This window comes from Pygocentrus nattereri, chromosome 27, assembly GCF_015220715.1.
Source record: "Pygocentrus nattereri isolate fPygNat1 chromosome 27, fPygNat1.pri, whole genome shotgun sequence".
In the NCBI taxonomy this organism is placed as follows: domain Eukaryota; kingdom Metazoa; phylum Chordata; class Actinopteri; order Characiformes; family Serrasalmidae; genus Pygocentrus; species Pygocentrus nattereri.
Genome location: NC_051237.1, coordinates 24,590,531 through 24,616,618, shown reverse-complemented (window position 1 = coordinate 24,616,618; position 26,088 = coordinate 24,590,531). Strand labels below are relative to the sequence as shown.

The 26,088-nt window shown below is 42.9% G+C and overlaps 1 protein-coding gene across 1 annotated transcript; it reads right to left on the bottom strand.

Moving 5' to 3' along the window:
- Positions 1-1,854: 1,854 nt before the first annotated feature.
- Positions 1,855-7,956, bottom strand: LOC108438411 (keratin, type I cytoskeletal 13-like). The gene is made up of 8 exons (XM_017716203.2): positions 7,485-7,956; positions 6,976-7,058; positions 6,720-6,876; positions 5,349-5,510; positions 5,126-5,251; positions 2,436-2,510; positions 2,177-2,322; positions 1,855-2,082 (listed from the first exon to the last, which is right to left on the bottom strand). The coding sequence occupies exons 1-8, from the start codon at positions 7,902-7,904 to the stop codon at positions 1,956-1,958; spliced, it is 1,296 nt and encodes a 431-aa protein (XP_017571692.1). The 5' UTR covers positions 7,905-7,956; the 3' UTR covers positions 1,855-1,955.
- Positions 7,957-26,088: the final 18,132 nt, after the last annotated feature.

Below are 26,088 nucleotides of genomic sequence, written 5' to 3'. Positions count from 1 at the left end.
TGATTTCATCATGTGTCAGATTAGGCTCGGAGCTAAACTCTACAGGGGGTTAGTAATGAGTAACATATAAAAAGGCCATACTAAAGAATCCGAACAAATCCTTGGGTTCAGCAGCTTCATGTTGGGTAGAGGAGGGAAAGAAGGAGAAAGAAGGAGTTTATTAAGAGCAGGAGGGGTAAAATAAAGACGCAGAAGCCTGAGCTCAGAAAATAAGCACATGCCATCCAGCGTGGGATGGCACTCTACACCTGCAACAGCTGTGAAGCTTTCTTTGAGCTCATGTGGTCTGGCCTGAGTGGTTTTCTGTCAGTTGTCTTCTGCAAGTTCCTCTCATCTGCTTGTGCAGCCTCAGACAGGATATCCGGTCAATGGCACAGAGACCAGCTGAGAAAAGCCCGGCTGACTGCTTGGAGCTGGACCTCATGTGCAACTTATTTTTATATTACAGCAAAACAATCCATGATTTGGGGATTTGGAGACCCCTCTGGTGGAAATGTTAAAACGTTAAAGCGTAAAGACTGCCCTGCGATGGACTGGCGACCTGTTCACAGACAGTGGTTTTCAGAAGCGTTTCTGAGCCCATGCAGTGTTTTCAGCTACAGAATCATGTCTGTTTTTAATGCAGTGCTGCCTGAGGGCCCAAAGATCACGGCCAGCAGATACTGGTTTTTGACATTGTCCCTCACAGACAGAGATTTCTTCAGATTCTCCTGATTCAGAGTGGGCGTGGTTATTCAGTATAAGTGTGAAGGCTGGGTGAGTGGGCATGGTTATTCAGTGTAGGTGTGAAGGCTGGGTGAGTGGGCGTGGTCATTCAGTGTAAGTGTGAAGGCTGGGTGAGTGGGCATGGTCATTCAGTGTAAGTGTGAAGGCTGTTTGAGTGGGCGTGGTCATTCAGTGTAAGTGTGAAGGCTGGATTAGTGGGTGTGGTCGTTCTGTGTAAGTGTGAAGGCTGTTTGAGTGGGCGTGGTTATTCAGTGTAGGTGTGAAGGCTGGGTGAGTGGGCGTGGTCATTCAGTGTAAGTGTGAAGGCTGGGTGAGTGGGCATGGTCATTCAGTGTAAGTGTGAAGGCTGTTTGAGTGGGCGTGGTCATTCAGTGTAAGTGTGAAGGCTGGATTAGTGGGTGTGGTCGTTCTGTGTAAGTATGAAGGCTGTTTGAGTGGGCGTGGTCATTCAGTGTAAGTGTGAAGGCTGGGTTAGTGGGCGTGGTCATTCAGTGTAAGTGTGAAGGCTGGGTGAGTGGGCGTGGTCATTCAGTGTAAGTGTGAAGGCTGGGTGAGTGGGCGTGGTCATTCAGTGTAAGTGTGAAGGCTGGGTGAGTGGGCGTGGTCATTCAGTGTAAGTGTGAAGGCTGGGTGAGTGGGCGTGGTCATTCAGTGTAAGTGTGAAGGCTGGGTTAGTGGGCGTGGTCATTCAGTGTAAGTGTGAAGGCTGGGTGAGTGGGCGTGGTCATTCAGTGTAAGTGTGAAGGCTGGGTGAGTGGGCGTGGTTGTTCTGTGTAAGTGTGAAGGCTGTTTGAGTGGGCGTGGTCATTCAGTGTAGGTGTGAAGGCTGGGTGAGTGGGCGTGGTCATTCAGTGTAGGTGTGAAGGCTGGGTGAGTGGGCGTGGTCGTTCTGTGTAGGTGTGAAGGCTGGGTGAGTGGGCGTGGTCATTCAGTGTAGGTGTGAAGGCTGGGTGAGTGGGCGTGGTCATTCAGTGTAGGTGTGAAGGCTGGGTGAGTGGGCGTGGTCATTCAGTGTAGGTGTGAAGGCTGGGTGAGTGGGCGTGGTCATTCAGTGTAGGTGTGAAGGCTGGGTGAGTGGGCATGGTTATATAAAAACAGTCTAAATAGAAAAAAAGACAATTACAAGTCTTTATTATTTGCATTCTTTTAATAAACAGGGCTCATTAAAGGACATGAAGTCCATTACATGACGCTGAACGCTGCTGTATTATGAGCTTGTTTTTACTTGATTATGATTCATGTTTTACATTTTTGACAAATTCCTCAGAGGAGGAGGAGGAGACCACTCTGCCATCCACAACCTCCTCCACCACGGTGATGACCTTGGTCCTGGAGCTTGAAGTGGATTTTTTGACGCTGTGGAGAAAGAATGAATAGAGATTAAAACATTCTCAAGCTGCATCTCTAAAAATAATCCATAGTTTTGACATGAAAACATTTGGGAACTCACACGCTGGTCTCTCCGTCCAGCAGTCTCCTGTACTCTGCGATCTCCAGCTCCAGTCTGGTCTTGATGTCCAGAAGTAGCTGGTACTCGCGACCCTGGCGCTCCAGATCAGCACGGAGCTGTGCCAGCTGCTCCTCTAGACTTGTTACCTAAAAGCAACAGAAGATAATCTTCTAAGCTTGACTGAGAAAAGTGCTTAATGCTCAGCAGGTGGAGTAATCTAAAGTGGTATCACTGCAGTCATCCAGAGAGTGGATCTCACCTGCATTTGGTAGCCAGACAACCTCATGGAGTAACGTGCTTGAGTCTCAGCCAACGTGGTCTCCAAGGAGGATTTCTGTGGTGAGGAGGAAACAGAGTGAGGACAAAAGGGCATTTTAAAAGAAGGCGATGGATGAATCATTTTCAGAGGAGAACCCTCAGAGCCTTCTAAGACTTCAGGGAAGGTCTAATGATTTCTGTCAATGTTTGTAATTTTTTTGTATTTTTTAAAATTAATACACTGTAAAAATGGCTCATCAGATCAACCTAAAAATGACTTCATCTGATAACAATTAACTAAATTTATTCAACCTGAATGAATACTTTGGCTAAAGGATTCTTTCAATCGATATCATCTTTTGTGTTGAGGTTCAAGTTTTATGATGGCATTTTAGGGCCACTAGTAAAAAAACACTAGAATAAAGTCTTAATATTTTTGATAATTAATAATTATGAAGTTGAAAAGAAAGTTAAACGAATAAACTTGTGATATTTGGAGGATAAAGTGGGCTGACTGTAGGGGGGCTACCATAACACATTGAGGCCTTGGCTGCTGTACTGGTGAGGGCGAAGACACTGAGGGTGCCGGATTTCCACTCACTCAGGATCGATCATTTTGATCTTCATCCTCACCTTCTGTGAAACTTCTTGCCCTCTTAGATGAAGCCCCTGACAGCCGTGTAGACGACACTGCCTTAGGTTCTCCTTCAACAACACAGACAGACGGTTTCCTCCGAGTCCGTCTGGCTCTTTATTCTAGATAAACGCGGTTTCCTCCGAGTCCGTCTGGCTCTTTATTCTAGATAAACGCGGTTTCCTCCGAGTCCGTCCGGCTCTTTATTCTAGATAAACGCGGTTTCCTCCGAGTCCGCCTGGCTCTTTATTCTAGATAAACGCGGTTTCCTCCGAGTCCATCTGGCTCTTTATTCTAGATAAACGCGGTTTCCTCCGAGTCCGCCTGGCTCTTTATTCTAGATAAACACAGTTTCCTTCGAGTCCGTCCGGCCCTTTATTCTAGATAAACGTGGTTTCCTCTGAGTCCGTCAGGCTTTTTAATCTAGATGAACACGGTTTCCTCCGAGTCCGTTTGGCCCTTTATTCTAGATAAATGCGGTTACCTCCGAGTCCGTCTGGCTCTTTATTCTAGATAAACATGGTTTCCTCCGAGTCCGTTTGGCTCTTTATTCTAGATAAACATGGCTTCCTCTGAGCCCGTCTGACTCTTTATTCTAGATAAACACGGTTTCCTCCGAGTCTGTTTGGCCCTTTATTCTAGATAAATGCGGTTCTCTCTGAGTCCGTCTGGCTCTTTATTCTAGATAAACATAGCTTCCTCCGAGCCCGTCTGACTCTTTATTCTAGATGAACACGGTTTCCTCCGAGTCCGTTTGACCCTTTATTCTAGATAAATGCGGTTACCTCCGAGTCCGGCCAGCTCTTTATTCTAGATAAACATGGTTTCCTCCCAGTCCGTTTGGCCCTTTATTCTAGATAAATGCGGTTCTCTCTGAGTCCGACTGGCTCTTTATTCTAGATAAACACGGTTTCCTCTGAGTCCGTCCGGCTCTTTATTCTAGATAAACACGGTTTCCTCAGAATCCGTCCGGCTCTTTATTCTAGATAAACATGGTTTCCTCCGAGTCCGTTTGGCCCTTTATTCTAGATAAATGTGGTTCTCTCTGAGTCCGACTGGCTCTTTATTCTAGATAAACATGGTTTCCTCCGAGTCTGTCTGGCTCTCTATTCTAGATAAACACGGTTTCCTCTGAGTCCGTTCAGCTCTTTATCCTAGATAAACATGATAAACGAGTCCGTCCGGCTCTTTATTCTAGATAAACGTGGTTTCCTCTGAGTCTGTCTGACTCTTTACTCTAGATAAACGCGGTTTCCTGCTCAGCCGTTTAAGTCGGTTCTTATACTGATACCAGGCTGGTGCTGATGAGCAGGAGAGACGGAGTTTCTTTATGAGTGAATTGATCTGAAAGTGCAGCTCCACCAACTCAGCGCCCCTCATTTAACACCAGGAGGCGCTGCTTCACTTTACAAAGACTTTGACAACTTCATTCTCTAAATATTATGATTTTATTCTAGAAAATGCAACTTAATTCTCAAAGTCTATTATTTTTATTTTTTTTCAACAGCGGTCCTAAAATGCTGTTGTGAAAATCAAAAAATCAGCCAATCAGGACTGTTCTCTCTGTGGTATCTGGACAGCAGATACAGGTGAGCTGCTCTCCCATTGGTTAGGACTTCAGGAGCTGGACTGAAGGCCCTACACCTTAGATTAACTTCCAAAATAATTAGGAAATGACAGAGGAACCAAGCAATCAGGCTTTGGGTGGAATCAAGTTTGAGAGAAAAAAACATCTGGAGGGTCTAGATACATGACTGTCTGTGAATATGAGACATAATCTAAGCAGTGTTCCGATTAGTTGTTAGGAGTGTAAAACAGCGGCGGCAGCTCTGTGTCAGAAATCTTTGCTGAAAGAGTGACTGTAAAACTGATAGTCATGACAACAGGTAAGTGTCTGAGGCTGAAGTCGGTAGACGATCTCATGGTTTGATTATCCTTCTAACACATTTTTGAACTATGGTGGCATAAACTCACACCTGATCCTGTCCTGCATCATGTTTTGATGTTAAATCTTCCCTTGAAACACATCTATCCCAGAACAAACTCCCATCACTCACCAACGCCACCAGAGACTGCTGTTCGATTTGCAGAGACTGCATTGTGGATCTGTAGGTGTTGATCTCAGAGCGAGACGTCTGCAGGGTCGTAGTGCTTGTGACCACCTGTTGTTGCAGAGTCTCGGTCTGTGAAGAAGCAACACAGAGAAAGTTGACAACTCAGGCTTGAAGTGTCATCACAGTTCAGGAAAGGCCAGTTTTGGATCTGCAGTGAAAAACCCACCTTTGCCTTGAACCAGTTCTCAACTTCCCTGTGGTTCTTAGCCACAACAGACTCGTAGTGTTCTCGGATTTCAGCCAAGACCTTGGTCAGGTCTTCCTGAGGTGCGGCGTCCACCTCCACGTGAACCTGGCCGCTCATCTGCTGGCGCATGGCTAAGAGATCCTTATAGAAACAACACAGATAAATGAGATTATTGATCTGTCATTTTCATCCAGCCTGTCTAAAGCCGGGTTACGCTATATGACTTTTTATTTCAGTCATTTTAATATTTTTCATTTCCTTTTTTATCTTATCCTCAATTTCTTTTATCTTCTTTTTATTTTGATTCACTGGAAAGAGGCCCTGAATATTCTGTAATAAGTCTTTCTAGGATGAATCAGAACCATACAATGTGCAACGTGCTCCTCAGTATATGGAGCTTCAAACAAGCCGGGATACCCCTGCGTCGGAGCGATGAGGTCAGTGCCAGACAGAATTTGACCAAAAACAGATTTTTTTGGTTCAGACGGCTTCATCGTTACGGGAGCTACAGCAGAATACTCAAGGCCTCTTTCGAGTGAATCTCCCTGTATTATCTTCTGTTTTATATGTATTTAATTTTTAATGTTTTATGTTTTATACTGGCCTGATTTGAGTCAGTTTTATGATTAAATTTACGTTTATTATTTGATATGTTCTTGCACATTATTGAACCATTTTTTTCTGTATCAACTTGGCATCTTTGTAAATGAGGGTCATCCTCAATGTTTTCCAAGCTTAAATGAAGGTTGATTGATTGATTATTTTCAACCCGACTCTGAGTGCAATCAAGTGTGAACTAGTCAGCGACTCAATCAAAGTGGACTCTTACAACAGCCAATGAAAACTGAGAGCGCGAAAGAAGAAAATACAGCATGTAAATGAAGAAGAGCGGCGAAAAGTCTCTCACGAGTGGAGCGAAGCTTTTTACTGAGCTGAGCTTAAGACAATCGAGTTTATGTACATTTAATACCAAACTGATCACATTTTTAACTCGATGAGCCCCAGTCAAACATGTTTACCTGCTTATTTACCGTTTCAGCACAAACGGCAGAGAGAACAGCAGCAGCTGTTTGTTTATTTGCGTCTCCTATTAACGTGAGAACACAAGTTCGCATGAGTTCAGCTCAGCAACAACTTAAAAGCAGACTGGCGTATGATCTAAAGTCGTTTGGTGTGGATCCACAATATTTCAGTTGCTCCAGTGTGAAAGTGTGAGTCTATAAAATCTGTTAAGGCTTTAAAACTCAAGGCTGAACTCAAAGCTAAACCAGACTGTCAAAATAATGTTTGTGCACTGTTTACTAATATCTATCAAATCAACCAAGCAAAGTTGTGCTGGTGGTACTGTACCTCCTCGTGGTTCTTCTTGAGGAAGGCCAGCTCCTCCTTCAGTCCCTCGATCTGCATAGATAGATCTTTTCTGGTCAGCTTGAGCTCATCCAGCACTCTCCTCAGCCCAGCAATATCGGCCTCCGCAGACTGACGCAGGGCCAGCTCCATCTCAAACCTCGAAGACATATTAGCATGTTATCTTCACAGCGCGAAAGAAAACTTGCTGTTATGAGACAAAGATTCATGCAGTCTTTTGGAAGATGGTAAGACTCACTTCATTCTGAAGTCGTCCATTGCAAGCCGTGCATTTTCAATGCTGAGGTAGACTCCACCTTTCAGATGCATGGCCGCCTGGATCTAAACGCATAAGAAATGGTGTTATCAGCAAAAATTCCTTAAAATTTGACACGGACGTGGCTCAAGTGTTCAATGCTACCTCTTAATAAAGATGGTTCTTCAAGGGTTCTTTGGTAAAGACAAACATGAACACTTTAAGAGCCATTTGCATAACTAAATAGCTCTCTGCATGGTAAAATATTTCTTCAGATTGATGGAGAGTGTGCTAGGACAAAAAAGGGGTCTGCTATTGTTACAAGCTTGACATCGTAACAGTAGAAGAACCCTTTTCAAGAAAATTCTCATCCATTCTCCATCAGTCTGAAGCACAAATTCACCATGCAGAGAATCATTTAAGCATGCAAATGGTTCTTTGAGTGTTCATGATTCCATGTATGTAATTGTCTTTGCCAAAGAAGACTTAAGGAACCCTAGACCATTGTTTACCTTGGCCTGGAGATCATTGATGGTGACCTGGTAGGCACGGTAGTCATGAGCGATGGGTGATATCTTGCTCTCCAAAAACTTGCGGATCTTCAGCTCCAGCTCAGCGTTGACCTTCTCCAGGGAGTGTACCTTTGCCAGGTAGGAGGCCAGACGGTCATTGAGGTTCTGCATGGTGAACTTCTCATTGCCAATGAACGGCGAGTCCAGAACCCCAAAGCCAAAGCTTCCTATGGAACTCCCTGCGGAAGCGGTGGAGATACGAACCCCAGAGCTTCCAGCTCCTCCATACACACTGCTGGCCCGTGAGGTCAATACAGACCCTATGGTGGAAGTGGCAGTGGAGATCCGTGTGGATTTGCTAGAACTTCCAAGGAGGGATCCTCCAGAAGAAGAATAGCTGCGGCGGCTGGACTTGGACATGATGCTGCTGAAGGTTTGTCTGTCTGACGCTGGAAGCAGGGAGTGAAGGCAGGAGCACCGCTGGTTCTTTTATAGTCTGGATGAGGCATTGAGGTAAGGATGACTCAAATGCCATCTGAGATGTTTTTAGAAACAATTACCAACTAACTGTCATCAGTTAATGCCACATTCTTCAGGTGCTGATGTCCACACCCAGTAAACACGGGTGCTTTTCATGCTATATGAAAAAAAGCACAGGGCTCTTTCATGCCAGTTTTTGGAATGTAGTCATACATACATTTTTGGAATATCAGGTCTCCTGATAGCATTTTAGACCAGAGTTTATCAAACATGTTTGAGTCCCACCTTGTCCCACCTATAGATAGTCTACAGATGCTTAAATAACAAACTTTCTGGTGATGCTCAGTTGATTATAAACAACATTAAGGTTAGGGTTGGGTTTACAGTCACTGCTGTAGGTTAGAAGGTAAATAAACTGAAAGACAGCATTGTGTTGATGCAGTATAGTGAAAGTCAAGTCAAAGTTTATTTGTAAAGTGCTTTTTACACCGGGTGTTGTCATGAAGCAGCTTTACAGAAAAATCTGGGTCTGAGACCCCATGAATGCCACCATGGTGGCAGTGGCAGGAAAAACTCCCTAAGAGCGAGAGGAAGAAACCTTGAGAAGAACCAAGAATCAAAAGGGGAACCCGTCCTCCTCTGGACCACACCAGACAGCAAACAATACCTTGAGCAAAATGAGCAGAATAAGGTGTTAACTTTAATAGAAACGGGGAAAAATAGGTGAAACAATGGCTCTGATTAAATAGTTTGTGTCTGGGCAGCAGCATCATCAGGAGGGTCAGTTAATTTAGGTGAGGTTTGCACAGTGTTGTATAGTGAGAAGCTCCATGGTGGTCAAACTGGTCCAGAAGGCTGGCGAGCAGTGGGGATATTGTGTATTCCTTCCAACTGAATAAATTCCCATCCTTACTTTCTTTTTCCCTGGTGAAGTTCTTGCAATCCTCCCACCACCCTCCTCCTTTATCCTCAGTCCTTATATCAGTCCGACCACAGTTACAGGGAGGTCTGGCCTTCTAGCCTGAAGCAGAAGCTGTTCAGAACTGCAGCCCAAGTTCTCAGAATCCACTCCCCCACCAACCCTCTATTCGGAACTTTTTTGAAAAGGGTTCTTCTATTGTCATCATGTCAAACACTAGCAGGACCTTTTTTGGTGCCGTACAGTACCAAGCTGCTATACAGAACCATATACTACACATTCTCCATCAATCTGAACTGAAGAACCATTTCATGATGCAGAGAAACATTTTAATCATTCAAATGGTTCATTGCCCAAGGACTCTTATGGAGATTTCCAACTGCAGATATAGCGCCCCCTCAATGTAGCTGGTTGTTGTAGTGTTGTGCATCAAAGAGACAAGTATTGTTCAGAAGAGGCCGATGGCAGCAAGGCTGATAAAAACAGGAGAGTTTGGGAACAGCTGCCTCCAAACTCGGACTAAGAGACGATTTGGGTGCTCAAAGGACTGACCTGGTAGCGAACGTCAGCATATATGTTTAGGGTAAGGCAGGCAAGGTGATATTGGAGATAAAGATTTATTCAAAGCCTACATCCGCCATGTGAAAAAGTAATTGCCCCCTGATCCTAACAACTGCTTGTACTGCCCTTGGAGGAGATTTGGCCCACTCAGTATGAACTGCCTGTTTAATGTCTTGCTATAATGTCAAAATGGGATTCTCAAAGTCGGGACTTTGACTCGGCCACTCCAAAACCTTAATTTTATTTTTTAGAGCCATTCAGAGGTGAACTCGCTTGTGTAGATTTCAGTGACTTTGTTTTGCATCTGTATTTGAACCTCTTCAGAGTGTGGCATCATGTGCTGTTGTTCGAGACCTTCTAGCTGCTTTACGTTACCAGACAGGCTCTATTTAACTGATGCTCAGACTCAGCAGGTTTTAAGCCCATTGAATTTGGTTGATTTAGTAGCTAAGGGGGCAGTTACTAGGGCCAGTTAGGGCTGAAAAGCACTTTTTCCCTTCAATAATGCAATCATCATTAAAAAAAACAGCATTTTGTATTTAGTTGGGTTGTTTTTCTCTAATGTTAAAAGGAGTTTGATCTGAAACACTGAAGTGTGACACATGTTCAAAAACAGAGGAAATTGGGAAGTGGGAAAATTCTTTTTCATGCCACTGTACATCCAAGTGACACATCAGTCCAGCACGGACAGTCCAGCAGTCCAGTTCAGCATGGAATGTTGACAAATGTCCAGGACACCTGACCTCAAATAATACAGAAAAATCTAAATTTAATAAATGTGATTTCTTTTGAACAGCAACAGTTTATTTCTATAACAATAAGAACTCCAAAAATAATTGTATCAATAGTGATAAGAACAGGTTTTATTCTTATAGCACCTTTATTACACCGAAGAACGCTAGTCTGAGACAGAGAACCTACTAATGTCAGAAGGCTGCACCTCTGCAGTCGAATACAAATCCAGAAGTGAAAACACATTTGCACACAGTGAAAGTAATAACACCTCACACCCTCCTCTGTGACCTGTCACTTTGCTGGTGAACAGCAGCTTCCAAAGAACTGATCTCCACATATTCCACATTGTTCTAGCAGAAATATTCAGAGCATGAAACAGAGCAGGCCAGCTCTACCCCAGCGGCACTCAGCCAGGACCTTTCTTGGCATCTGAAGTGTGTTTCTTTAGGCTCAGCACCAGGATTTCAAAGATAATAATTATTATAATTATTATATTTCACTCTTGATGATGCGGTTTCTGACACTGTGTGACTCACTGTTATCTGTGAACAGGGACAAGGGAATATTAGCATAGCTAAACTCATTATCAGCCACCCTGAAGCCTGAATCCTGTCCTTACTGTCATCCATGCTTACAGTGTCACTGCAGCTGCGTCATAATTCAGTCCTTCCAAGGCTGCGTAGACCCGTAAAGGCTGACCTGAAACGAGACGGTCTGCTGTACTGCTGTCCTGTTTACCACTGCGTCACGAAACACAGTGAACCCCGGGATTGAATCTCTGACTGGTTCCATCTGTTACTGCGCGGAACGCTGCCGTTTGCACCTGTTACTGCGCGGAACGCTGCCGTTTGCACCTGTTACTGCGCGGAACGCTGCCGTTTGCACCTGTTACTGCGCGGAACGCTGCCGTTTGCACCTGTTACTGCGCGGAACGCTGCCGTTTGCACCTGTTACTGAGCGGAACGCTGCCGTTTGCACCTGTTACTGCGCGGAACGCTGCCGTTTGCACCTGTTACTGCGCGGAACGCTGCCGTTTGCACCTGTTACTGAGCGGAACGCTGCCGTTTGCACCTGTTACTGCGCGGAACGCTGCCGTTTGCACCTGTTACTGCGCGGAACGCTGCCGTTTGCACCTGTTACTGAGCGGAACGCTGCCGTTTGCACCTGTTACTGAGCGGAACGCTGCCGTTTGCACCTGTTACTGAGCGGAACGCTGCCGTTTGCACCTGTTACTGAGCGGAACGCTGCCGTTTACACATGTTACTGAGCGGAACGCTGCCGTTTACACCTGTTACTGAGCGGAACGCTGCCGTTTACACCTGTTACTGAGCGGAACGCTGCCGTTTACACCTGTTACTGAGCGGAACGCTGCCGTTTACACCTGATACTGAATGGAACGCTGCCGTTTACACCGGTTACTGCGCGTAACGCTGCCGTTTACACCTGTTACTGCGCGGAACGCTGCCGTTTACACCTGTTACTGCGTGGAACGCTGCCGTTTACACCTGTTACTGAGCGGAACGCTACCGTTTACATCTGTTACCGAGGAGAACGCTGCTGTTTACACCTGTTACTGCGTGGAACGCTACCGTTTACATCTGTTACCGAGGAGAACGCTGTCATTTACACCTGTTACTGCGCAGAACACTACGTCTCAGTAAGGGTTCTATGTAGAACTATATGCAGTCACAGTAAGTCTGTCAGACATTCCGATGATGGCCTGAAAAGGTTCTATGAAAAAACATATACATTCACAGCAAATCTGTCAGTCTGTTTGTTGGGCTTTTTATTAATTGTTTGTTCTACTTTGTTCTTTGTTCTTTTTACTGTAAAGCAATTGGGTGGCATTTAATGTATGAAAGTATTATAAATAAAGAAAAACATTATTAGGGCGGCACGGTAGCATGGCGGGTAGCGCTGTCGCCTCCCAACAAGGAGGGGCTGGGTTCGATTCCCTGGCCGGGTGATCAGGGTCCTCTCTGTGTGGAGTTTGCATGTTCTCCCCGTGTCTGTGTGGGTTTCCTCCGGGTTCTCCAGTTTCCTCCCACAGTCCAAAGACATGCAGTCAGGCCAATTGGACATGCTTAATTGCCCCGGGGTGTGAGTGACTGTCTATATCTGTCTGTCTGCCCTGCGATGGACTGGCGACCTGTCCAGGGTGTATCCTGCCTTCCACCCGAAGACTGCTGGGATAGGCTCCAGCACCCCTTTAAGTTTGTGTTTTATCACTGCGTATTACTGGTTCTTAGCTGTTTATGACCTAATTAAAACCCATTAGTAAACAAATTTTGACTCTATGATGTGTAAGTTCATATAAGTTTATATGTCAGATTTGTGCGTGGGTGAAAATTTCCTTAGTGCCACAGACCTTTGACAGTGATTGTTTACTGAGGTTAAGGTGTGTCTCTGTGCTGATAAAATACCACAGTGACAGTTTTAAGGTGCAGACTGTTGTTAAAGCCAGCGTGTGTTACTGCCAGCCCCTCAGGCCGTCACTCAGCCAGGCTGCTTTTCCACAGAACAGTCTAACCTGTCTGAGAGTCTGAGAGTCTGTCAGTCATCAGCCACATCGCACAACCCCACTGTGTTAGTGCAAAACCATTTGACTAATCATTTAAACCAACATGGGTCTAAACCTGCACGATGAGACAGTGACCTTACTATAACCCCCCCTAGATACCCCCCCACCTGCAACCTGGCTTAATTACTGTGTTTCTGTCATTTTCAGAAAAAGTCAAAACCACATAGAGCTGGACTCAAATAAGTAGAGTTAACATGTAAAGTAATTAGTTATGTAATCCTGTTAGTTAAGCTGTCATAGTCAGATCTGCTGGAGTCGTTAGCCACACTCTGGAAATGTTCACATTCCCTGTTTTACGTACAAACAGACAGAATAAAACTAATTCCCTCTCCCTGCCTTTTTTCCGAGTATATGACCACACAGTGCTGCAGCTGGGCCTCGGCCTCAACTCCTGCAGACAGGCCAAAGACCTGACCATACGCAGGGTTTTAGAAATACTGAGGTCCAATAGCTGAGCTTGCTGAGAGCTTTCAAGGTTCAGAACCTGAAGGTTCATCAGTTTGATGCTGGATGGACGGGAACGTTAGCAAGCCATCCTTATTTTCACTCTTACTGTTTATTTACTGAATTGAACATTTTGGAGGAAAATCCATCCATCCATCCATTTTCTAAGCCGCTTCTCCGTCAGGGTCGCGGGGGGGGGTGCTGGAGCCTATCCCAGCGGTCATCGGACAGAAGGCAGGATACACCCTGGACAGGTTGCCGGTCCATCGCAGGGCAGACAGACAGACACAGACATTTTAGAGGAAAATAAAACAGAAAATGCAAAAATTAAGCACTTTTTATATTTACATAGTTTTATTGTTTTCCCCTCATTTTCATTTCGAAAATCAACAAAACATGGAACCCAGACTTTTGAGTCTGCCTGCACTACAGAACTGGTTCCTCACGCGTCCCATCTTCTTTTAACCTTGTAGCTCCATTTAATGAATTAACTTTTAGTTGAAAGAAAAACATTTTTTAACATTTTTTAAGTTTTTGTTACAACCCTGAGGAAAGCCTCTGATTATAATTTTTAAATGATGCCATGATCCTCCTTGAAGACGCAGCACTCCTGAACAAACATAAGCTCTTAAAAAAGATGGTTCTTCAAGAGTTCTTTGTTAAAGAAATGGTTCTATGTAGAACCATGAACACTCAAAGTACCCTTTGCATGGGGAAATGGTTCTTCAGATTGATGGAGAACATGCGGAATGGTTCTATACAGCTTTAAAAAGACATCAAGCTTATAACAACAGAAGAACCCTTTTTGGTGCTTTTCAGAAACCTTTTCAAAAAGGTTCTATATAGAACCATCTACAGCACATTCTTCAGCTGAAGAAGTATTTTACCGTGCAAAGAACCTCGTAAGCATGCAAAGGGTTCTTTGAGTGTTCATGGCTCTCTTAGGAACACATGCGTAGGACCGGACTCAGCATTTTGCGTGGAAAGCAACCATAACTTTGTAAGAAGTTCCATGTACCAGATAAGTGTCTGTGGAAAGTAGCAGGTCTGTGCAGAAACTTTCAGAAAAGTCAAGCCTTCAGGTTAGGGTTAAGGTTACCCTTTCAACTTTAAGCCGCAAGGAAATAAGGAAGTAAGTAATTATACTAACTGGCCAGTGTGGCATCCGATTCAGGTCTGCTCTAACTCACGGTCCCCTTCACGAATCAAGGAGCCACGTTCACTGAGAAGAAATCAACACCAAACAACACGACGGCTATGGAAAGTGAAAAGGTTAAAGAAAGATGTAAACCAGGCTTTGACACCGACTGGATTATTAACCCCTAAAATCTCAGGCCTATTACATACTAAGGCTTATTATTCAGTGCCTGTAGGGACTCCAGTGCAAATGGCTGAGCTGATGTTAGACTCTAGCAGCGTGTAATAAATCTTAGATTATTTTAAGATTTAGTGACCCTTACCAGTCCCACAGCGGGGAAATTTCACCTCCGCATTTAATCCATCCGTTCAGTGAAACACCACATTCACACTACTGAACACACACACTAGGGGGCAGTGAGCAGCCCTATCCACGGCGCCCATGGTGCAGTTGGGGGTTAGGTGTCTTGCTCAAGGGCACTTCAGTCACATACTGTCAGCTCTGGGGATCGAACCAGTGACCTTCCGGCTGGCTCCCTAACCTCCAGCCCATTACTGCCCCCATGGGGTTAATTGTAATTGGTTAATTGAGGCAGAAAACTTTTGCCCCTTTCTAGCTTTCCACTGTTTCAGTGCTGTGTGCATGTGCACCTGTGACCGGGACTATTAGAGTGAAAGTGAGTTTGAGGAGGAAGTGAATCTGATGCAGCAGCAGCATCGTGACTGCTCACTAGGAATTTGGACACACCTAATGTCTGGGAATGGAAGGCACTGAACTAAGCATTCTGCTAGTGAACCTGTATCACGTGTCAGATTCAGCTGACTGTCAGGTTTGTTGACCAAATCAAAGCACCACCGCTTTGAGTACAGATTTTGGTACAGCAATGACGCCGGCGGAGAAACTTGGTTATTGTGCTGTTAAATGACATCTTGGCAGCAGCAAACTTGAGTTGTTTTAGGCAATTATTTCATGACTTTTATTATATACACCTCAGAAACAACACCAAGGTCCACACTTTGGTAACCTCAATGGTCAGTATGGCCATGGTCAAAGGGCCAAACTAGGAGAATGAGTTTATAGTGTTAAAAATATGAGTGATGTTAAAAATGTACACGTATTATTAACCCATTCATTTTGACAATTTTGTTTGAATATTTACACAATGTAAATTAAATGTGTAGCAAAACACGTGGTAAAATTCTGAGGGTAAAAATTGTGCTTTTGCTTTTTTCTGGAGTTTTTATTAGACTCTTATTATCGCTACATACACAGTTTTACACCAATGACTACTTATTGGTGTAAATTGATGACGCCAGTGCTGCTGACCAGTTTGTGTTGTAAGAAGTTTGAGAACCTAAATTTTGAGAAATGGATCAGATTTATTATTTAGCAGAAGAGAAAGCGAGAGAGGGTGAATCCTCACCATCAAAGATGAGAAAACACGAAGAGAAACAAGAATAAATCAGAAATAAGAAAACCTGACGGCCACAAGGCAGGTTCTACTACACGCTTGGAAAGGGAGGGGTGAGGGAGGGGGATTCAGCTGGATGCAGTATGGAACTTCACCAGTAGATGCCACTGAATCTTACACACTGCACCTTTAAGTATTATTTTTGAGCTGATACTTTTTAGTTGCTTTTTGACAAGGTTACCTTTACTTTCACTGCAGTACAGTACGGAAGGAAGACTTTAGGATATTCTAAATTAATGTTGTGAACAGTGTGGTGTGCCTCTGAACTTTAAACGTATCAACTGTAAAGCTGGTGTTAATCAAAACGATAAGGCTAAGTTAACTAAGTGGTAATTCAGGGATCCAAGCACCTTTTTGCAAATATGCCAAACATAAGATTGAAGCAGTGTAATGATTTTAGGGTCCAGCTAGTTTAAAATGCTTCAGTAAAAGGACTTTTCCTTTGGTAGGTGTATAGTATGACAGACTTTGAGCTGATATCTGTTGGTTTTTTGGAGTATGTAGTGGAAATCATTCTTTTATAATGTGATGAATTTACCAAAATGCTTTGCAGACGCCAACAGACTCAACAAATTGATCCGCAAGGCCGGTGATGTTGTGGGTGTGGAGCTGGACTCGATGACGGCCGTGTCGGAGAGGAGGACACTAAACTGCGGGCCATTATGAACAATGGCTCCCACCCACTCTACAACACGGTGATGAGACACAAGAGCTCATTCAGCTCAAGACTCACTCTACCGAAATGACCACAGAGCGCCACAGGAAGTCATTCTTACCTGTGGCCATCAAACTCTATAACTCCTCCCTCAGTGTGTGATTCACAAAACTCAATACCAAACTGTTCAAATGTGCAATAATAACAATTGTGTGTGCAAAAACTCAGAGGGACACTAAATAATTTAAATAATTTAATAATTGTAACTGCTTTATACCTGATGTTTCATATTACTATCACAATCACCGCCACCTTACTATATTCTTAAGTACTTAAATCTGGTGTACATACTGTAAATTTCTCTATAATGTCTTAAATTATTAGTAAAGTGTTTATTTTTACATAAATGGCTGCAACTGTAACAACTGCAATTTCCCCCTGGGATCAATAATGGAATCTGAATCTGAAGAGCAGTAAGTAGACAAAGATGTGCATCATACAAAATGTGTAATGCAGTGCACACATAACATTATTGTCCTATAGTGAGATGTAGAATACGAGCCAAAATGAAAAACAAACCCTCTATCATGTTGTTTTTACTTTACACTCTACCTTTATACTGAAAATAGTACATGAGAATTCATATCAGAACTGAATGCAATCCACCTTGAAATGTAAACAGGCACAAATATGCCGCTTTCCAGTGCACTTTCCTGTGTGCTCTGCATTTCACTGTTTTGGTTGCATTTCATTATGGCATATATACGAAAAAAAATAGGTCATTACAGTGTTGTGGGGGTTTTGCTTTTCATTTTCATATATTCTGCACATCATCTGTGGAAAAGTGATGTATTGAATTTCACAGTTTTGACTGCATTTCAATGCGGAAAATGTTTTTAAAGCACTGCGCAGTGGAGAGCAGCATATTCATTGCATTTTAAAGTGAATTGTGTTGAATTCTGACACAAATCCAGCGTTTTGTTTTCACATTATAAATCCTGGTGTATTGTTTTTCAGTAATGAGGTTAAGTGAAGTGGAAATGGGCTTGTTTTTCATTCTGGCTCGTGTTGTGCACCTCACTGTGAAATAGTAAATGTTATGTGTGCATTGTGTTTCATGTATTTCCACTGTAGTGAACGATTATCAGTTTGGCACAAACTCCTCTCCATAAAAGCTATGAAGCTATAAAAGATTAGCTGTGTTCATTCCAGCTGAGCCTCGCCCAGTTCTTCACCCGGTTCCTCACAGCTGCTGTTCAGGTAGAGCCAGCGTCTCAGCCACACCTACAGCAAACACTCACCTGCCATCAACAGCAGCTGAAGCCTTTCCAAACCCTGCTCACCTTCAGGCTGCATTGCTGAGTAAAGTTCACATAATCAAACACTAAATCTGTAACCTTTGACTGATGATGTGCCTTCGTTGAAGGCAAAGTGCCCAAATCCACAGGCGCGTTATTCACCTCTCTCTGCAGCTCTGCACTCGATGAATGCTGTTCATGCCATATTTGGTGGAAAATCGTGGACTAGCTGCTGGATTAGAACAAAACCTCTCTGTTTTTTGAAAAAGGTCAGGCTGCTGTTTAGATTTTACACATAGGCTTTAGTTTTACTGCAGCACAAAGCGTGCAGACGGGACTTTCCACTAAGAGTTCAGTTTACGTCTGCGACTATTCTGCAAAAAGTGAAGGGATCTGTACTTTAACCTATAATAAAAATACTAAAACTAGCATTTAAACGATCACAAAAGCCCGTAAAATGTCTGTGTCCATATTTAATTTGGTGAGTTTGAGGACCCACCTCACCAACGCTGACTTTCTCCACGAAATGGGCCTGTATTCATTAAAATCTTCCAGTAACACCATCATTACAGCATTGCAGTGCTCCTTTCCAAGCAATGCCATGTTAGAAAGAACTATTTTTGCACTATTCATTCATTTAATTTAACCCAAAAACATGACAAGGTTTTCTGCAGACTGACCACCAGACAGGTCAGTGTGAATGTATTTCAGCATGAATTGCAATGCATTTGAAATGCATTATTTCATAATGGGTGGGGTTTCAGGGTGGAGCATTGTTTAGAGAGATAATCAGTTACACTCAGATGACGATCACTCAGCTATTCAGCTACTAGACGTCTCTGGACTGAGGTGACCTTTAACATCTCAAATAAGCTCAGGAGCCGGACACGTTCTACAGGTTTCAGGTTTCACAAACAGTGTTAGAACGCAGGTAAGCGTGAAGTTATGCAACACATTCGTTTTTAAAGTGAATTTAAGTAGAATTAACAGTTTCATTACATTCAATTCACTTCATTTAAATGGACTTTTTATTTAACCCAATAAAAGTCCAGGACCCACCAGCAGGCCCAGAGTGTTATCACACACTTCTATATCCTAAGAATAGGATAATCCTTGACTTATTAGAAATACATATGAACAAAATTATGCAGTAGATCTTTATGATCAACCGGAGCCTGTAAAAGGCAGAGAAACTCATACAGCAAGATATACGACCCAAGATGAGTTCAGATTATCCAGAGCAGAAACTAACTACAGTGAGGAAAATCAGTATTTGAACACCCTGCGACTTTGCAAGTTCTCCCACTTAGAAATCATGGAGGGGTCTGAAATCTTCATCTTAGGTGCACGTCCACTGTGAGAGACATAATCTAAAAAAAAAATCCGGAAATCACAACGTATGATTTTTTAATCATTTATTTGTGTGTTACTGCTGCAAATAAGTATTTGAACACCTGTCAATCAGCAAAAATTCTGGCCCTCAAAGAGGCCCTGTTAGTCCGCCTCTAAGAAGTCCACCTCCACTCCACTTATTATTCTAATTTAGAAGAACCTGTTTGAGGTCGTTAGCTGCATAAAGACACCTGTCCACCCCACACAATCAGTAAGACTCCAACTATTAACATGGCTAAGACCAAAGAGCTGTCCAAAGACCACAGAGACAAAATTGTAGACCTCCACAAGGCTGGAAAGGGCTACGGGGCAATTGCCAAGCAGCTTGGTGAAAAAAGATCAACTGTTGGAGCAATTATTAGAAAATGGAAGAAGCTAAACACGACTGTCCATCTCCCTCGGACTGGGGCTCCATGCAAGATCTCACCTCGTGGCATATCAATGATCCTAAGAAAGGTGAGGAATCAGCCCAGAACTACACGGAGGAGCTGGGCAATGACCTGAAGAGAGCTGGCACCACTGTTTCCAAGGTTACTGTGGGTAATACACTCAGACATCATAGTTTAAAGTCATGCATGGCACGGAAGGTTCCCCTGCTTAAATCAGCACACGTCCAGGCCCGTCTTAAGTTTGCCCATGACCATTTGGATGATCCAGAGGAGTCATGGGAGAAAGTTCTGTGGTCAGATGAGACCAAAATAGAACTTTTTGGTCTTAATTTCACTCGCTGTGTTTGGAGGACGAAGAATGATGAGTAACACCATCCCTACTGTGAAGCATGGGGGTGGAAGCTTCATGCTTTGGGGTGTTTTTCTGCACATGGGACAGGATGGCTGCACTGTATTAAGGAGAGGATGACCGGGGCCATGTATTGCGAGATTTTGGGGAACAACCTCCTTCCCTCAGTTAGAGCATTGAAGATGGGTCCTGGCTGGGTCTTCCAACATGACAATGACCCAAAGCACACAGCCAGGATAACCAAGGAGTGGCTCCGTAAGAAGCATATCAAGGTTCTGGAGTGGCCTAGCCAGTCTCCAGACCTAAACCCTATAGAAAATCTTTGGAGGGAGCTCAGACTCCATGTTTCTCAGCGACAGTCCAGAAACCTGGCTGATCTGGAGAAGATCTGTGTGGAGGAATCCCTGCTGCAGTGCAAACCTGGTGAAAAACTACAGGAAATGTTTGACCTCTGTAATTGAAATCAAAGGCTACTGTACCAAAGATTAACATTGATTTTCACAGGTGTTGAAATACTTATTTGCAGCAGTAACACACAAATAAATGATTAAAAAATCATACGTTGTGATTTCCGGATTTTTTATTAGATTATGTCTCTCACAGTGGACGTGCACCTAAGATGAAGATTTCAGACCCCTCCATGATTTCTAAATGGGAGAACTTGCAAAGTCGCAGGGAGTTCAAATACTGATTTTCCTCACTGTACATATAGAGCTGTAAAGGAGTGGAATTCCCTACCAGTGTGCCTGCGTAAAACCTGGAGTAAAATAATGTTTGAAAAACTAATAAATAGACTATTTAACAGATTTAAAGATCAGTCCGGTAGAGTCGGCTATGGTCTCTGTGAGATACGCCAAATGACCGTGTCTCTCAGTGGGATTTTACCCGTTTTTCATGCTGGAAGATCTCTATATCAGTATTCCAATCCCAGCATCTCATTTATTTATCAGCCTCAGACTCAGTGGGATATTGCACATAAGGCAATGCTATACTAGTGTATATTGTGTGTATGTGTATATATTTAGAGTGTGTTATATATTTCTGTTTCATTTCCGTTTGTCATTTTTTGGCATAATTTGAAAATGCCTGTTCTTTATATTGTGTGTAAATTTCATGATGAACTAAAAAAATGACTTAAAATGACTTAGAAAGATGTCTGGTTCCATTGACTTACATTAAAAGTGAAGTATGTTTTTTCCTTCTCCTGTAAAGTTACCATTTTAGAGATACAAGTGTTTGTTCCCACAGCAGTTATATATATATATATATGTGTGTGTGTATATATTTGTATTTAAATTATTTTTTAAATTTAAATTCTAAAGGGGGCCAAGCACCTAAGATGTTCACTTACCTTCGCACCTGTGTAAATATGTGATGTGACAATAAATGTGATTTGGTTTGTTTGTTTAGTTTTCTCTCTGTTTCTTTCTGTTTTTCTATTATTTTTTTCTCGTGTTCTGTTTGACTTGTTTTCTTGATTGTCATTGCACTTTTTGTAATGTATATTATGTCTACTGGACCCCAGGAAGAATAGCAGATATGGTGATAGTGGCTAATGGGGAACGTAAAAATAAACAACAAAGTAAACAACAAAAAGTTCAGCCAGTTTAATACTTAATACCTTAAAGCTACTGAATAAAAAGCCTTAGTTTATAATAAAACTGAGACTTAAAGGAGCTAAAAAAAAGTTTGTTTGACTTAAAATTCTCTAAATGTTCCTGGACCCCACATAAGACCGAACATGGGAGGGTCCCGTGTTGAATATTTTAATAAAATGTGAATCTGGAAATATAAATGACATGAAAATGACCTTCTTAAGGAAAATTCTGGGCTGGACAGTAGAGGGACTACACAACACTCTTCTGTCATACATGCTTAACAAAGATGGTTCTTCAAGGGTTCTGTAGTAAAGGCTATGGCTCAATGTGGAATCATGAACACTCACAGAACATTTTAGGTGCTATGCAACCCATTTCACCATGCAGAGAACCAATTAAGCATGCAAGTGGTTCAATATAGAACTCATGGTTCTAATAGAACCATCTCCTTTACTAAAGAACCCTCGAAGAGCCATCTAAGCGTTTACTTGTAAATATTTCTGACTCTTTCCATGTGTCCGTCTTCAGCCCCACCTAGTGGAGTAACTGTGCAGCAGAACCACACAGTGGGCCAGCAGACTGAACAGGACCAGTCTAGAACCAAAACACAGGTTGTTTTACTTTCTTAAATCAGAAAGAGGAAAATAAATGATATATATTCATCCTTTAACACTATATATGAACTTTTGCAGTATTTCTGATGGTCTGTTTACACAATGTAAAGAAAGACTGCAGTTTTCAAATCACATGAAAAATTATAAAATGATGTGTGTGTGTATATATATATATGACATATATAATATATATTTTATTAAATATATATGTATATATATATTTTTTTGCTTCAGGTAATTAAATTTTTTTCTATTGATCAGTTTATCAGCAGCAGTCTTTCTGTATGAAACAGAAAACACTATAAAATCACGACTTCTGATATTTTACCATCTGAACTTTGTGTTTTCTTAGTGCTGCTGTTGTTTTTTATTCAATTTGTTGTTGTATTGTATCTAATAAAGCTGAAAATCTGTAGATTTCTTTTCAGTTTGTGCACAAAACATTTTAGAACCAGAGTAATGAACACACATCACACATTTACTGTTACTCTGATTAAACAAATGAGTAATTGTGCTAAACCTGACATGAACTGATGAAAACATGATTAAAGAGCCGCATTCAGAATAAGCAGCAGTGTCTTCCACGGACTGTAAAGCGGAGCTCTATACGTCACTGAAAGGTTTAGCCGACTGATAGATGCTGTAGAGCCGACACACATCACTCATTACACACCGTTACATGACCCCACACCAGTCAGCCTAACATTCTGACCACCTCCTCGTTTCTACGCTCACTGTCCACTTTATCAGCTCCACTTACTGTATAGCTGCACTCTGTAGTTCTACAGTTACAGACTGTAGTCCATCTGTTTCTCTGATACTCTGTTACCCTGTTCTTCAGTGGTCAGGACCCCCATGGACCCTCACAGAGCAGATACTATTTGGGTGGTGGGTCATTCCCAGCAACACTGTCATGAGAGTGGTGTGTTAGTGTGTGTTGTGCTGGTACGAGTGGATCAGACACAGCAGTGCTGCTGGAGCTTCTGCAGACACTTCAGCATTTTATGGATAAGACTGACCAGCAGCTGATCTAACCATTTACTTTAGTCTTAAATCCAGCACTTTTAGTTCATTCAAATCTGTTATACTGCTTATGAATTGAGAGATGAGAGAGAGAAAGAGAGGGAGAGAGACAGAGAGAGAGAGAGAGTGAGAGAGAGGAGAGAGACAGAGAAATAGAGAGAGGGAGAGAGAGAGACAGAGAAATAGAGAGAGGGAGAGGGGGAGAGAGAGGGAGACAGTATGAGAGAGAGGGAGGGAGAGAGAGAGCGCGAGTGAGAGAGAGAGAGAGAGAGAGAGAGAGGGACAGTATGAGAGAGAGAGGGAGAGAGAGAGAGAGAGAGATAGAGAGAGAGAGAGAGAGAGAGAGAGAGGAAGGAGAGACAGAGAAAAAAAGCACAAAAGAACTGTTCACTGTATTTCATCTACTCATCTACTGACCCAGCAGTTCATCTTATTTCTGGAGTTGGTTCTCCATCAGATCTTCAATAGAAAATCACATCACTCCAAACACAAACTCATCTTTCCTGTCCGTTCCATTTTGTGGATCCTTCAGATGACCCCACCAATCAGACTGGTTCCTCAGGTTCTCTCTCCCTGAGAACGCTCCTCAGGGAGTGGGTGGGGGGCTTGTGAGGGTGGAGGTGGGAGTGTTGTCAAACCATGTTTTATAAGATAAACCAAAAAACCACAAAAGAACTGTCTCATCCACTGATCCAGCAGTTGACCTTATTTCTGGAGTTTGTTCTCCATCAGATCTTCTATAGAAAATCACGTCACTCCAAACACAAACTCATCATCTTTACTACGAGACGGTCAGAAAAGTAAAACCCTCACAAACACTAACACAGTCTGACTGAACTCACCTCTCAGCATCTTCAATGAGGAGCTCTGATCACACACAGCTCAGCAGCTTTTACAGAACCCACACCAGACCAGTATCTGTATCAGAAGGTACTGGAGTCTCCATATCAGGACAGTAAAAGTAAAACATTGTTACAGACATAAGAAGAGCATAAGAAGACCATAAGAAGTAAGAAATGCAGTTGTGACTATACTCAAGTCATTTCCAGCACCCTGAGTGAGAGAGAGCACCAAAAGATATGGCGTTTACCGCTGACCAGCACATGTAACTGAACACAATCTCACTTCAAAGTAAAACCAGCCTCTGAACTGTTAATCAGTCCTTGCGATACCTGTCCTAGCAAACTTTTTAAACCCCAAAAGAGTAAATAAAGCTTAGGAAAACATTTAGATGTCATTTAGATAAAAATATAATAAAATAAAATATAATATTGAAGGAAAATAAAATAGTGATGAAGATACAGTGCAGTGGTAATCAATGACAACTAGCCTTAATATGGCTGGCTGCATTTGGAGTGTCAGAAAAGTAAAACCCTCACAAACACTAACACAGTCTGACTGAACTCACCTCTCAGCATCTTCAGTGAGGAGCTCTGATCACACACAGCTCAGCAGCTTTTACCTTGCGATAGCTGTGCTGGCAAACGATTAAACCCCCAAGCAGTTGATAAAGCTTAGGAATATCAAGATGTCAAAATTTAAAATTCACAAACTAAGAATGACTCAAAACCTTTCTGTTTGCACACACACTTTATTAATATCAGTTGTTGCACTATTAACTCACTAATACCTCTCCACAAACTGGAGCAACTGGGTGATGTTTGCCTGAGTCGCCACATGGGAGCCACCAGAGCTGCTAGAGTCACCACCAGAGTTTAAACCACCAGTACGAAGCTGTGCAAACCCCACCCTCATGAACTGACCCTCCTGCTGCTGCATAAACTCAACCAGGACGGGTTCCCCTTTTGAGTCTTGGTTCCGTTCAGTGTTTCTTCCTTGTGCTCTTAGGGAGTTTTTCCTTGCCACTGGTGCCACTGGTGACACTCATCGGGGCTCAGACACGGATTTTTCTGTAAAGCTGCTTTGTGAGTTTTTTTCGTGTTGTGGAAAGTGCTACATAAATAAACTTGGACTTGACTTGAATAAGACCTGTCCAGGGAGTTGCCTGCATTCTGCCTGGAACATATCAGAACATGCATCAGAACATATCTGCCTTTATCTGAGAGTTTGTTCCAGCAGTGGGCAGCACAGTGACTGAAACTGCCTCACCCTGTTTGGTTCTCATTCTGGGCTCAACTAACTGACCGTCCTGAATGATCAGAGAGGCCTGTTGGGTTCATATACTACTAGAAGATTAGCAGTGTATTTTGATCCAAGGCCTTTCAGAGATGTATCTACAATTTGATAGCCGCCCTGTTCACCTCTCACACACTGTTCACCTGAAATCACCTGAAAGCCTCACAGCTGAGTGGGGGTCTGCAGTTATGGACCCTTGGTGAGCTGTAGAAGCAGAGTAGGCTCCTTTGCAAAACGCTCCTGTTTAACAAGAGTCTTTACACTTAACAAGAGTCCTTTACATGTGACATGCCATAAATATCATGCAACACTGTGGCGCAGCATAAGTGCTGTTTATGAAGTCCCTGCTTGCTCTTGTTTTTAGTTTATACACCTTTCATTGAGTAGATGTACCAGAATCTGATTAGCATTGCACAATAATGTATTTCATAAAAGTGTAGTTCTAGATATCAACCTTTGTTGCCCCAAAGCTGTTTGTCCACCAACACTGAGACACTTTCACCTCACAGAACCAGAGACTCCACTTTTATTTCTTTCTGCATTTTCTTTCTATCGGTGGATGCAAATAAACCTCTAATACAATCAGGAATTTCAAGCAGGGAAAGTCTTTCGACATTGAGTTTGGACATAGTTCTAGATTCCACTCATTGCTCAGCAAGTCGCCACTGGACTGGCTATCCTTGATACAGGTCTGTCTGGTTCTGAGGAATTTGCCTAAGGGGTGGAACATCCCCCCAGACCCCAATTCTGGACCCTCCCCAGCAGGGTTAAAAGGAACAGGTCTCCTCTGCTCTCCACTCATTCCCCTCCAGCCTGAGCAG

Bases quoted from the DNA above. Each gene is read 5' to 3' on its own strand.
- LOC108438411 (XM_017716203.2), bottom strand. From the start codon at position 7,904: ATGTCCAAGTCCAGCCGCCGCAGCTATTCTTCTTCTGGAGGATCCCTC. The intron at 7,059-7,484 runs GTAAACAATGGT...TTATGCGTTTAG, and splicing joins TCAATGATCTCCAGGCCAAG to ATCCAGGCGGCCATGCATCT. The intron at 2,323-2,435 runs GTGAGATCCACT...TGTTGCTTTTAG, and splicing joins TGTCTGGCTACCAAATGCAG to GTAACAAGTCTAGAGGAGCA.